The sequence below is a fragment of the Watersipora subatra genome, chromosome 7 (assembly GCF_963576615.1).
Source record: "Watersipora subatra chromosome 7, tzWatSuba1.1, whole genome shotgun sequence".
NCBI lineage: Eukaryota > Metazoa > Bryozoa > Gymnolaemata > Cheilostomatida > Watersiporidae > Watersipora > Watersipora subatra.
The window spans coordinates 908468-920540 of record NC_088714.1 but is presented as its reverse complement, the minus strand read 5'-3'; the positions used below and the strand labels follow the sequence as shown (position 1 = coordinate 920540).

Sequence of the window (12073 nt, the reverse complement as noted above, 5' to 3'; positions counted from 1 at the left end):
TTCCAGCTCAGCCTTAATAGGTACGCGTATAGATGATAATGTTCCCACTTTTTGTTAGCCACTTCAGGACTCAGGTTCAACACTCTTTTGACAATTTGAATTGCCTCGCAAAATGTTTCACATTTTAAAGCACCAAGAACATCCACGAGCATTCTCTCTCCTGTTAAACGCTAGCTAAAGATCATCACTTCATTAAGCCTATGGGACAAAAGCAAAGCAGAAAATGTGGTGAGGGCATTGAGCGAGAAGACGCCGCTTCAAACTTCTCCAGCACTGAAAGCGTCCTATCACGGCTGAGCCATGTTGCATACTTGGTTGAGCTTCCAAATTACCAAGGAGAGAACATTGTACACGACGCAGTAAAACGAGAGGACATAGATCTCCTTATCGACATTCTCTCCTTTATTAACAATAATGGCCGATCTGCGTCAAAGGTGATTTTGTTTAAAGACCGATTGAATCAACAAAACTGTTTGCAGTGCGCCATTGTAACTACTAACAAGTGTGTTACAGAGCTCCTCGTCCAGCAGCTCACGGAGAGAGATCTTTTTTGTGCTGTTAAAAACAAAGATAATGAAGGGAACAATGGTTTGCTGCTGGCGGTCCTCAGTTGCCCAGACGATCAAGGATTTATAGAGATGCAAATAGGTAAAATGAATGATGAAGAAGCAAGTGGCTTGATCTTGGCAAAAAATCGCGGTGATAAAAATGCTCTTCAACTGGCTGCCAACTCATCAAAACTCGAAATGCTCTTTTATCTTCAGCAGCGTCTTGTGGCTGAAGATTTTAGTGACCATCAACAGCTAATCGTTTCAGCCAGCCAAAAGGAAGTCATTGAGTGGGCGATTGAACATAACGACGACAGGCTTTTGGAAGCGTGTAAAGTTTGCCAAGAAGAAGAGCTCAGAGTTTGGTTTGAGAAAAACTCTTACTATTCTGAGTTGTCGCAGCGTCAACTCGGAATCATATTGCCGGTGGTGGACAGCTACGCGATACCACGTGGGCTGAGAGGGTTGAGAGGGGCGAAGAGGCATGCATTTGTCTGCTTCAACCGAGAGGATAGAGAAAATGCAGATGAGGAGGCATCAGATTTAGTTAAGTCGCTTGAAGACGCAAACTTTATAACTCACACCCACGAGTGGACGTCATATGTCGAAATGAGAAACTGGTTAGTTGACGAGATATACCAAGTCAAATTTGAAGTTTCCATTCTGGCAGTGTTCGTCATGTGCCATGGCAGCAGTGGGTGCTTGCACTCAGATGACGGCTCGCGAGGCTCCCTCAGTGACCTCATCCATGACGCGAGGAAAGGAGTGCCGGCTGAGATTCCCCTGGTATGTCTGGCTGCCTTTATATACTGTAAATATATTCATAGATGCGATACTTTATGCTCTAGTTATTCTATTCACATTAGTACCATGTAGGCTGTTATACCTCTTTGGCCTATTTATTTAGCTTGTGGGAGTTCAAGCCTGTCAAAAAGACGTCAGTGAACATCCCTCTGATCTAGATGCTGATGCCCAGCAAGTACCTAATAGTACCATCAACCATGTTGATATCACTGACTATAACTGTATTCTGTTTATGGCAACTGTGCACGGAAGGTATGCCTATCGACAGCACTTTATAACATCATTTGGAAAGGTGCTCAGAGACATTCAAAATGCATCAATCACAGACATATTCGCAGCTACGCATAGAATGATGAAGGCCAATGAACGTCCTCTCTATCGTTACCAAGTGCCTGAGATGCGCTGCACCTTCTCTGTTCCAATACGTTTGTGAAGTTATCCGTACTATTGCTTGACAGTTCATTATTGTTATTTATAACTATATTTTTATATCGTATGCACATGCAGTTAACTATAGATAACTTTAGGGTCGGTCTGCAAACTGCTTGTTATTTTGATGTTGTTTATACAAGCTTTCAAATGTATAAAATTATCCTATTATACAAAATAATTTAATACGTATTTGAATTACTTACAATGAACTCATTCGCTTGAAGGCTGTAGCAGGCCATCATTGGTGGGCCTATAAGGAAATCTCACAAACTAGATTGTAGGTCAAGGTCATAAAACTGGAGATGACCTACATTAACTGTTGAATAACAATACTTTTAAATCCAGTGATTTTCGCTGTTGCTACGACTCTGACATCATGCTCAAGTGTTTGCTGATGATAGTCTATCAGAGTTTTTGGCAACTCACTCGTGTGATGGATAATCAGGTCACCATGCCCTTTGTTGGCGCACAGCCATAAAATATGTTGCATAATTCTAATGGAAGGATTTGTAGAGCCTTCCATTAACAATCCTTTAGCTTCAACATGAGCTTTTCAATAGCTCATATGACATTTAGTCATATGAGCTATTGAAAAGAGCTGTTGAACAGCTCTTTTCAATAGCTCTTATGACTAAATGGATTGTACATATTATTACAGAAATCAACCCAGTAGCAGATAAAACTAACAACCTGCAAAGCCCAGCAGTACATGAGAATTATTAGTACATGTACACTAGTACTAGCACTGTCATACTTGTCTGGTTTGTACATTACTAAGCCATAAGCTTGAAAGCTGTTCTACAACTTGTATGTGAAGATATCTTAAAAACACCAGATACGTACTTCAAGGAGAATACATTAATACATATATCCTTTACCTTTTAAACTTTCTGCTCATCATAAGTAGGGCTCATCAAATATAAAACACCATTGTTGTATACATAAATACATGTATATCAGACAATTATGTACACAGGTCTACCTCCTAGACAAGCTAGAGGTGAGCCACTTTTGGGTTTTTCTTGTGTACAAACAAGATAGACAGAACGCCCTTGACCTTATCTTCACTGACACACACAATGTCATAGAGTTTACCAAAGACACGGAGAAGATATACCGTGACGGCGTGACGAGTGAGAATATAGTGAGTACATTTAATACCAGTCATATACTGTGGTCACACGATATGGCCATATGATATGGCCATATGATATGGTCACACGATATGGCCATACGATATGGTCATATGATATGGTCATATGATATGGCCATATGATATGGCCATATGATATGGTCACACGATATGGCCATACGATATGGTCACACGATATGGCCATATGATATGGCCATATTGTGTGACCATATCATATGGCCATATCGTATGGCCATATGATATGACCATATCATATGCCCATATCATATGGCCACACGATATGGTCAGAAAACAAGGATTGGGTTGTCTTAAAGCACACTAATGATTTTAACTATTTATCAACCTGTTCAATTCCATGACAAAGTCAGATGATTACATCATAGGACAATATTCATTGACTTTTTGATTTGGCGAACAGCCAGCAACAGATTATATAATTGTTAGCAGTGCATGGATCGATCGCTGCATTGTATATTCAATGAATAGCAGACGCAGGATGAATAGCTATAGACTCGTAGAAAAGGATTAGGGGAATTGAAACATTCCCTTTTTACATTTTCTTCCAAAGTTAAATAAATGGCTAGTACAAAGTTCAAGCGCTTAGATGAGCATTTGTCAAGATTTTAACTTTAAATTTGTCAATTCACTTCAAACAGAATTTCGCCCCTTCTAACCGTCATCCGCAACACCCCAGTCGTGTGCTATAATTGTACAAACACTAGCCAAAACAAGCCAGCTTAATAATCATTATGTTACGCAGTGCTAGTTAGTAACCCTGAGCACTCAAGTGTGAGCATTTTAACCAACATGATGAATGTTATGACAATCATTCATCACTATGTGCGGTTGAATGTTGTAGCGCAATGATGAAATGCGCCTGTCTGTAAAAGTCGAGGATCAAAGTTCAACTCCAGTGCGAAGCAGGTTTTTCCTAGATTTTACTCACGATAAGTGGACATCGCGGCGAGAGATAAACAAAAGACCAACAAACATTGCGATTTATATACTGTAGATGTGCTGGTTTAACTAATAAGTTGATGACAAAGCAGCCAGTCATTGTAAACACTCAAAAACTTAGCGTGAAAGATCTTTTGAATTTTGTTTGATACTGTCCTTGTTTTACTTGTTCTTTTTGTTGTTCAGTTTTGGTTAGATTTCCTACCAACTAGTTTAGAAAGAAATTAGCATTGCATTTATTTCTTACCCTATTAAATGTGACGGTAAGCCTTTTCAATCTGCCGACTGAAAGATCAGTTACTTAGAGGTGCGTAATTTTATATACTCGCTGAGGGAGACCTCAAAGAGGCAGCACTCACAGACATCAGCAGCTTAGTATTTGCCTGGTTATCGGAAACCCTAACCTATCTGGGTGGTTTGCCAGATGACTCTTACCGGTAACTATTGACCTTACAACCGAAACCGGTGTTGTCAGGTTTCAAATTTCTTTCCGGGTGCCATAATTTCTGACGGCACTGTAATTAAATCACCATGCTAGCTTTCCTCAACTAGTTCGTTTAAAATTATCAGCATCTACTTGAAGGCTCTTATATATTGTTTATGTATTGTACATGCGGCATAGAAGGTACTGAAGTACTCTACTTGCTGTGACACATTGTAGTTTGATTGTCCTGATCATAAATTTGACTTTTCATTTCGGCCTTCTGGTAGTGCGCCGATAACGCAAATATGATTCATATAGTCTAATCAAGCAACACCCAGTAAGCAAATTCATACAAGAGTCCTTTTGAGTATATTGAGTCAATGAGCGGATAACTCTTAAATCTTCTCTTGGTCATACATATTCTATCTTGAAATGAACAAATGCTGATATTTTTGCTGCATGACTGTATTCATCGTATTATAAGTTCATATTGTCAATCACTATCTTCATTTAATCAATGACCTCTTTTAGACTGTGAGGTTTGTCTATCAAGAAACGAGCAGGGCAGCGAGCATTGTTCATAAATCGCTGACAAACAGTAGCGTGGCAGTTATTGAGTTGAGGCCTAGGCGAAGCAACTTACTCTGTCCAGCACCTAACAGCGCTGTTGCTTACATGTCTGTAGGATGCCCGAGTGGTAGACATATACGTGTTCAGCTTCCTGATGGAGATGTAAGTGCTCTTTTATCGAAATGTGTTAAAAATAGCAGACCACTTATCAAAATTACTAGATGGTTATTTTGCCAAACAAACTGCTAAAAGCATTGATCTCATATATTGCCAGATGCTCTATCTAATATTACACAGATTGTATAGCACCACATACACTGTGTAACACCACATACACTGTGTAACGCCACATACACTGTGTAACGCCACATACACTGTGTAACACCACATACACTGTGTAACACCACATACACTGTGTAACACCACATACACTGTGTAACACGGCATACGCAGTGTAACACCGCATACACTGTGTAACACCACATACACAGTGTAACACCGCACACACTGTGACAGGACATTCTACAAAACTCTCAACATCATACCAAAATGCTGGTGAGAATGTTCAAATTGAAAGTTTAAACATTGCAATAGTTATGTAGGTGCAAGTAAAGTATTCTTTGAGTCAAATACGTTTGCAGTTTTTTATCACTTTCAATGATTTTTGATCAAATTTGAGCTATTAAAATAGCCTCTGTACTGTTTCTACTAGCTCAACTCGAGTATTATTGGGAGTCGTATGCACATACAGCTACATAATTAGTTGGGTGATAACGCTGAGCCACTTATTTTAGAATTGCACTGAGAAGGCAAATCCAATGTATAATAATGGTTATACAATTCCAGCTGGTCGCTGGGCTGATCTCATCACCAACAAGATAAGTAAAGAAGACAAGTTTGTAAAAATTCCAGAGGGTATGAACTTTATTAGTTAAATATTGACACTGTATAGCCTTGCTTTAACACGATAACGCTTTAACATTAACCCATCAATGGTGGGTTCAAATGCTGCCAACTGAACATTTTTGCTGCTGCCATTAGATATACACAGTGTAAAAAATTGGATGCACTCATATGTTGCATCGAGCAACTGAAAATGAGAAATTTTGCACATTTGCTTTTTTCATTTTTAACAAGTTTGATAAAAAGAAACAAAAACAAAGCCTAAATAGATTAAACTTGGCTGACTTTGTACGAGCAATATAATATAATAATATAATATCACTCATTTTGATTGACAATTGCCTACAACGGGCTTAAATTTCTTAGCTACACGTTTCAGGCAAACATGTATGATAACAGTGCAATCTGAACTGTTTTCACAGTAAGAGTAGGTTTTGTGACAATTTTTATGCTATCTCAAACAATGCACTACTAAATCTTTGAAATAAAATAAATAAAATGATGTGATAATAAAACATTGTTTGTAGCCTTAACTTATATCATAGTTAGTCAAGTAGATATTCAGCTGCACAATTACATTGAAAATCATCGTCATTGAACTGCGCTTTTGCTACCGTGCAAGCATAAAAAAAAATAAAAAATTGTTCCATGAGAAAATAACTCCAGATTGAACTAGAGTGGTCTGTTCTGTAATGAGTTTAAAAACTGCATGAACTTTCCTGCTGTCACACTTTTTTAAAAAACTGTTTCTAGTAGGATGTACTGCTTGTTCAACAAATCCCTGTAATTTAATACGTCTATATATTACAGAAGTGAACAAATTTATACATTAAAGTGATGAACAATGTTATAGATTACAGCAATAAATACATCTATAATATAATTATAGCGATTAACCAAATGCAACTTTGCCCTTAAACTATCACCTCACCTGAATATGTGAATAAGCTAAAATCAATTCTTATCGTCAAAATATAAGAAGAATGAATAATTTTTAGAATCAACTAGATAACAAAAGAAAGCATTTTAAGGGAATAGTAAATAAAGGGACATACTTACCTGTGCCAGGTCTGCTGTTGCATGTGCCTACTTGTGCCAGGTCTGCTGTTGCAGGTGCCTACCTGTGCCAGGTCTGCTGTTGCATGTACCTACCTGTGCCAGGTCTGCTGTTGCAAGAACCTACCCGTGCCAGGTCTGCTGTTGCAGGTACTTACCTGTGCCAGGTCTGCTGTTGCATGTACTTACCTGTGCCAGGTCAGCTGTTACAATTTTCAGTTTAGATAAACTTTATAAAAGGCACATAAAACTGCACCAATGCTTTCTGCATCACTTAGATCTACTAGTTGTAAATGACTGTGCAACAGTTTTCCTATTTTTGTTGTTGAAATATTCACTAATTTTTCAACTACTCGGTGAGAATTCACCAGCTAAGCTGTGAAGCTTTACTATATTAGCTATAACATCCTTGAGTTACATGATGAAAGCCGTCTAACCCAGAAAGGGAACTCTCTTGACTCTAAGTTATTCTACAAAATGTGCTTGCAGAAATCGGCTGCCCAATATTTGTTGGGAATGAAGAACCTTTTCGACCGGTTTTAGAGATGTACGACTACAACAAGTTTGTCAAGCTAGTCAAAGCAGATTTTGTACTCTGGGAAGTGAATGGTCGGGTGGACTACGCGTACACCCATAACGCTGAGCAAATGCTTTGTTTACGAAGCGCTCAATCCTGGAGTAAAATGAGGTAATAACAGTTGACACATGAGAGTTCAAGGCTACACTCTCTAGGCTTATCTGAAGTCATATGCAAAACTATGGAGCCGCCCGCTTTTTCATACATTTAAAAGTTCGCTGTCAACAAGCCATATACAGATATAACCAATGTAAACATTGCAAAGTTGCACATATTTTTAATCTTCAAAATGTACTTTTTCTTGTGATGTTTCTGTATTGTTTGCGAGTTAAATTTTAATCTTTCTAATTAGGTGATACTCTTATTTAAATCAAAGAATTAATTAATATTAATGCTTTCACTCAAGCTATCGTGTTGACTTATTTGAAGCTTTTCAAGTGTTTGACATTTTTACTTCTATAGCAGTGTAAAGTTAGGCATTTGTGCCATTTTCTCAAAATAGCGTTAAGTGAACAAGTATTTACATTTAACACTGCTTAGAAGCGTAACAAGCAGCGTATTGTTTTTAAAGACTAGCGGATAAGGAAAACAGACAGAGGAGATTCTGTGCATTAAAATAATACCAAGTTTCTGTACTTTTGTGCTGTTTTATGGATATTTAAGAAACACTAAATTATTGCAAGTGGCTCCACACATTTGCACATGACTGTAGGTGCATTGTACTTTTACTCTCACAAGAATCCACTAATGTTTTATTGAAAGTAGTACTAGAGCATTAGATTTCTGTAAATACAGGATTTGGCCAGAAATTGTTAGAACTTTGTGAGAGTTTGCTGTACTGAAAGGTCGCCGGCATCATCCCCGGCATCATATTAACATACATGTAACATGTTTGAGGCCCTCTCTAACACCACGTTTGCTAAGCAGGAGTTCACAATTTCAGTTTAGAACCCTGACTCGCTGAGTTGCTTTTAATTAAAGGAACTAAAGCTAGGTTACGCATTACTTCAACGCCTAAGCAGCAAATCTGTTGTAAGCAACTAAGACAAAGTGAAACAACACTGATTTAGGGAGTTGTCAAACTACTCACTTCCGCCTGAGGAGCTGTGGGGGGCGGATAATTACATGTCATGCTACCATCTTGATGAGGATGATGAGTATATCACGGAGGAAGAGCACCATCTTAAGTATGAAGTACTCAATTACACCAGCCCAAACCGCATCACCTTCAATCACGACTATGACTCACTTCTCGTATTCAAGGTCAAGGTAGTCGATTCTCAAAGCAGGTAAAAAAATATTATTCAGCCTAAAGGTGTGTTTGTATAAAAGGTATGTCAATCTATGACTGTCGGGGTGCGTGCAATGTACACCTGCTAGTATGGCAACCAGCTATTTCTATTTCTATGTCAGCGATGGTTGGACCATGAAACTCTGTTGCCATACTTATCTCAGTCTAAATGTGTCCATGAGAATAGCTTTAGGTCATCTCCCTAAACACACAATATCCTCATAATATCTGTTTGTGTTATCGGTCTAGCGTACACTCAATGATCTCTACAGTATGTCCTTCATGTTCCAGCAAGGCTGGAACAAAACTTTGTTAGCAAAACTTGTGAAACGTTTGTACTTGTGTTGCTTTCAGCTTCTGTGACCTGTCAGCCACATTCGCTGTGACTATAAAAGGAATAGTGGTTCCCAGAGATCTTAAGGATATCGCTCTCGCTAACTACGCCGTACTTACCGCTATAGTGTTATCTCTCATCGCCACGTACGTCTGGTTCCATAGACGCACAATAGACAGACAAATTCCAATGCAGGAGACGAAGGCTGAATCTTTTCCAGCAGTAGGCTATATAAAAACATGATTGTAGATATTTGTGAGCATCAAAAAGATTTTTATGCTGACTCTGTTATCAGCTGACCTGTTTACCTGCCGCATTATTTCAACTTAGCTTCAACAAGATGGTTACCGTTGAAGCTTTATTGATTTATATGTATTTTGTATGTTGTGTTGAAAGCTTCTCTTTTCAGTTTGTGTTATAATGATCACTATTAATAAAATAAAGGGCTTTATTATTTTATAGTAAACCCCTTGGTGGCCTTATTCTTGATATAAAGATTTTTAGATAATCAGTGTCCAAGTAGTTGTCTTCTCTGTCTGTTCTGAACACGCCTCAGCTGCTCACAAAGCTCACAAAGCACTCACAGCTCACAAAGCAATAATAATTTTACATAATTTTATAAACGTTCAGAATAGACTTTTAAAAGTTAATTTTGGCTAATAGAAGTTTAGTGAACAACTAAGTTAGTGAATGATTTTGACTGAAAGCCATATTTTAGAGATAATACAGGCTAGGTTACCAAATTTGCAAAACAATCCTAAAATAAATTTCCACAAACACAATGATCTGCTCTTTTGCGAGTTATGTTTGAATTGACTAAATAGAAGTGAGTCCTTTCAGTTCACTAGAAGTAGAATTAACACAAAATAGATGGAGCAATTCCTATTCAAGATTGAGAAGGTCATTCCTAAGATTTGCATCTAGTCTTATCGGTAAGAGCCATACAATACGCCTTAGATATCTCAACTTCTAAAACTCTGGCAACTCGCTATTAAAAATGAATCATTAGAATGAGACGGAGAGATGCGAATCAGAGAGTTGCAGAGAGCTTGTTTTATATTAGATTATATTATACTGATGGTATAAATTCTATGAATTGATAAAATTAGCTTGATGAGTTTTTACGGTCAACTTCTTAAGAAAACATTCAACAGAGAATTTACAATTTTGGTAAATTCTCATGCTTTATGTACAGAATAAACTTGAAAGGTATCATAAATTGTGATAATCAAAAGGAGGACCTTCATCAATTTAATGAACAACTAGAAACAAAGAAAACTGGAACTAGAAGATGAAAAATGCTCGTTTAAAACGAGCATTTTTAGGTATAAAATTAAAAGTTCTAAAACCTTAATATATGTCTGTATATATACATGTAGATTAGAAATGGTTTATACACTATAATTTATCTTATTACTTAAACTGCTAGTAATAACTTACAAACATTGTAACACTCGCATATATTTAATGCATAAAATATTTAGCTAGTATAACTGTTGTCTCCTTGATAAAGGGAAAATGAGGATCTGATTCATAATAAAGCGAGACATTATAAGACTGAATAGTTTTCTAATCAGGTCGTAGAAGGTCTTTTAAGTATGACTATCGATCTATTTAAAAGTTATGCCATTAGCACCCTAGTAGAATTGAGTCTTCGATTATTCCCTTCAAACTATCTGTTTCTCGATTATTCCCTTCAAGCTGGCTTCATGAACTTTGATGACTTTTAGTGGAATATGCATTTTGTATAAGCTAAAGGTGAAATAATCACTATCCACTATTCAGGCATCACTATTCATTTAAAACTATTAATATCGGTACTTGAAATCTATAGAAAGCTATATAATCCATATATACATGTATATATATAAATATTTATGTTTGTCTGTTGTCCTTCGTCTGTAAATTTATAGCGATAAAGTTTTAAGAGCGAAAAATCTACTTCGCACTAGATTTGAACTCAAAATCTCCAGGTCTGCAAAACGTGGGGCTGATGCTAATTGCATCACCACCATACCTGCCAACTCTCACGCATTGGGCGTGAGACTCACGCAATCGCCTCAAAGAAAAAATGAAAATGCGTGAGATTTTTGCCCCAATTTCCACAATCTTATATATACTATCATTGATACATCAATTGCCCCAAAACCAAATCTCACGCATTGCCCCACTCTTGGGTTGGCAGGTCTGATCACCACACAATGTTGTCCTTGCGCAAATGTTGTCGCATGTGTAAATAACATTGGCCGTTAGCCGAAAATTCAATTACGTTACGCATAATGGCATTACCAGTAACGTCATTACTTGTAACATTAGGCTGGCTTCATGGCTATTATAATAGTAAAGATTTATGCTAGCTTAAATCAAATTAATTGGGTAACTATTTCCTTACCTGTTCATTCATCTAGTCTTTACTGTAATAAAAAGTTGTGTCCTGTCTGAAGCCACTCTAAGAGTATTAGAAAGAAAGATTGCACAGTATTCAACCACAGCTGTTTGGACTCACAGCCAAGCATGCTACCTCTGGCTACTCCATCATCTTTCCAGATCTAATAATAATTGTGCACGTACTTAATACACATGGACGATCCCACGTCGGGACTGCCAGTCCCCTAGCAGTCCTCATCATTTGATGAACCTGATGCACAGGTGTCTCATTTCTCATGGTCCCTTAAGAGTCCGAATTGAACCGGCCTGAAAATTGCAAATTAATGGACCACCACAAGGCTGAAGTGACTCTAACAAATACAATACAACATATTATTGGATATACTTTGATCAGGTTTATTAAGTCAGAAGGGCAACGTACCTTAATCGTCGTAACAATTGGGGTAGCGTACGTTTCATGCATAAGCATGATATCCCACTCATCATCTGATAAACCTGACGCGTAGGCAGAGCCTTTTTCATTTATATTATTAACAATCAGATCAAACAGGTGCAAAAATAAAAATTTAAAAACTTACATTATGTACAAACATAAAAATACATAGCAGACGTTTATTTAAGTAATTGTATGACAAC

General features: G+C 37.5%; 2 protein-coding genes and 1 non-coding gene across 3 annotated transcripts; 2 read left to right on the top strand and 1 right to left on the bottom strand.

The window, feature by feature from the left end:
- The first annotated feature begins 83 nt into the window (after positions 1 to 83).
- On the top strand, positions 84 to 1947 carry LOC137400518 (uncharacterized). The gene is made up of 2 exons (XM_068086845.1): positions 84 to 1334; positions 1456 to 1947. The coding sequence occupies exons 1-2, from the start codon at positions 201 to 203 to the stop codon at positions 1783 to 1785; spliced, it is 1464 nt and encodes a 487-aa protein (XP_067942946.1). The 5' UTR covers positions 84 to 200; the 3' UTR covers positions 1786 to 1947.
- A 786-nt stretch (positions 1948 to 2733) lies between these two features.
- On the top strand, positions 2734 to 9292 carry LOC137399706 (cation channel sperm-associated auxiliary subunit epsilon-like). The gene is made up of 7 exons (XM_068085907.1): positions 2734 to 2928; positions 4850 to 5050; positions 5683 to 5803; positions 6905 to 6997; positions 7337 to 7535; positions 8495 to 8713; positions 9070 to 9292. Exons 1-7 carry the CDS (start codon positions 2734 to 2736, stop codon positions 9290 to 9292), a joined length of 1251 nt encoding a protein of 416 aa, XP_067942008.1.
- A 2547-nt stretch (positions 9293 to 11839) lies between these two features.
- On the bottom strand, positions 11840 to 11941 carry LOC137401275 (small nucleolar RNA U13). Its single transcript, XR_010979319.1, has one exon. It is a non-coding gene; the product is annotated as a small nucleolar RNA U13 (small nucleolar RNA).
- Between the last annotated feature and the right edge of the window lie 132 nt (positions 11942 to 12073).

Bases quoted from the DNA above. Each gene is read 5' to 3' on its own strand.
- LOC137400518 (XM_068086845.1), top strand. From the start codon at position 201: ATGGGACAAAAGCAAAGCAGAAAATGTGGTGAGGGCATTGAGCGAGAA. The intron at 1,335-1,455 runs GTATGTCTGGCT...CTATTTATTTAG, and splicing joins TGCCGGCTGAGATTCCCCTG to CTTGTGGGAGTTCAAGCCTG.
- LOC137399706 (XM_068085907.1), top strand. From the start codon at position 2,734: ATGTATATCAGACAATTATGTACACAGGTCTACCTCCTAGACAAGCTA. The intron at 2,929-4,849 runs GTGAGTACATTT...GACCTCTTTTAG, and splicing joins GCGTGACGAGTGAGAATATA to ACTGTGAGGTTTGTCTATCA. The intron at 5,051-5,682 runs GTAAGTGCTCTT...CACTTATTTTAG, and splicing joins TTCAGCTTCCTGATGGAGAT to AATTGCACTGAGAAGGCAAA.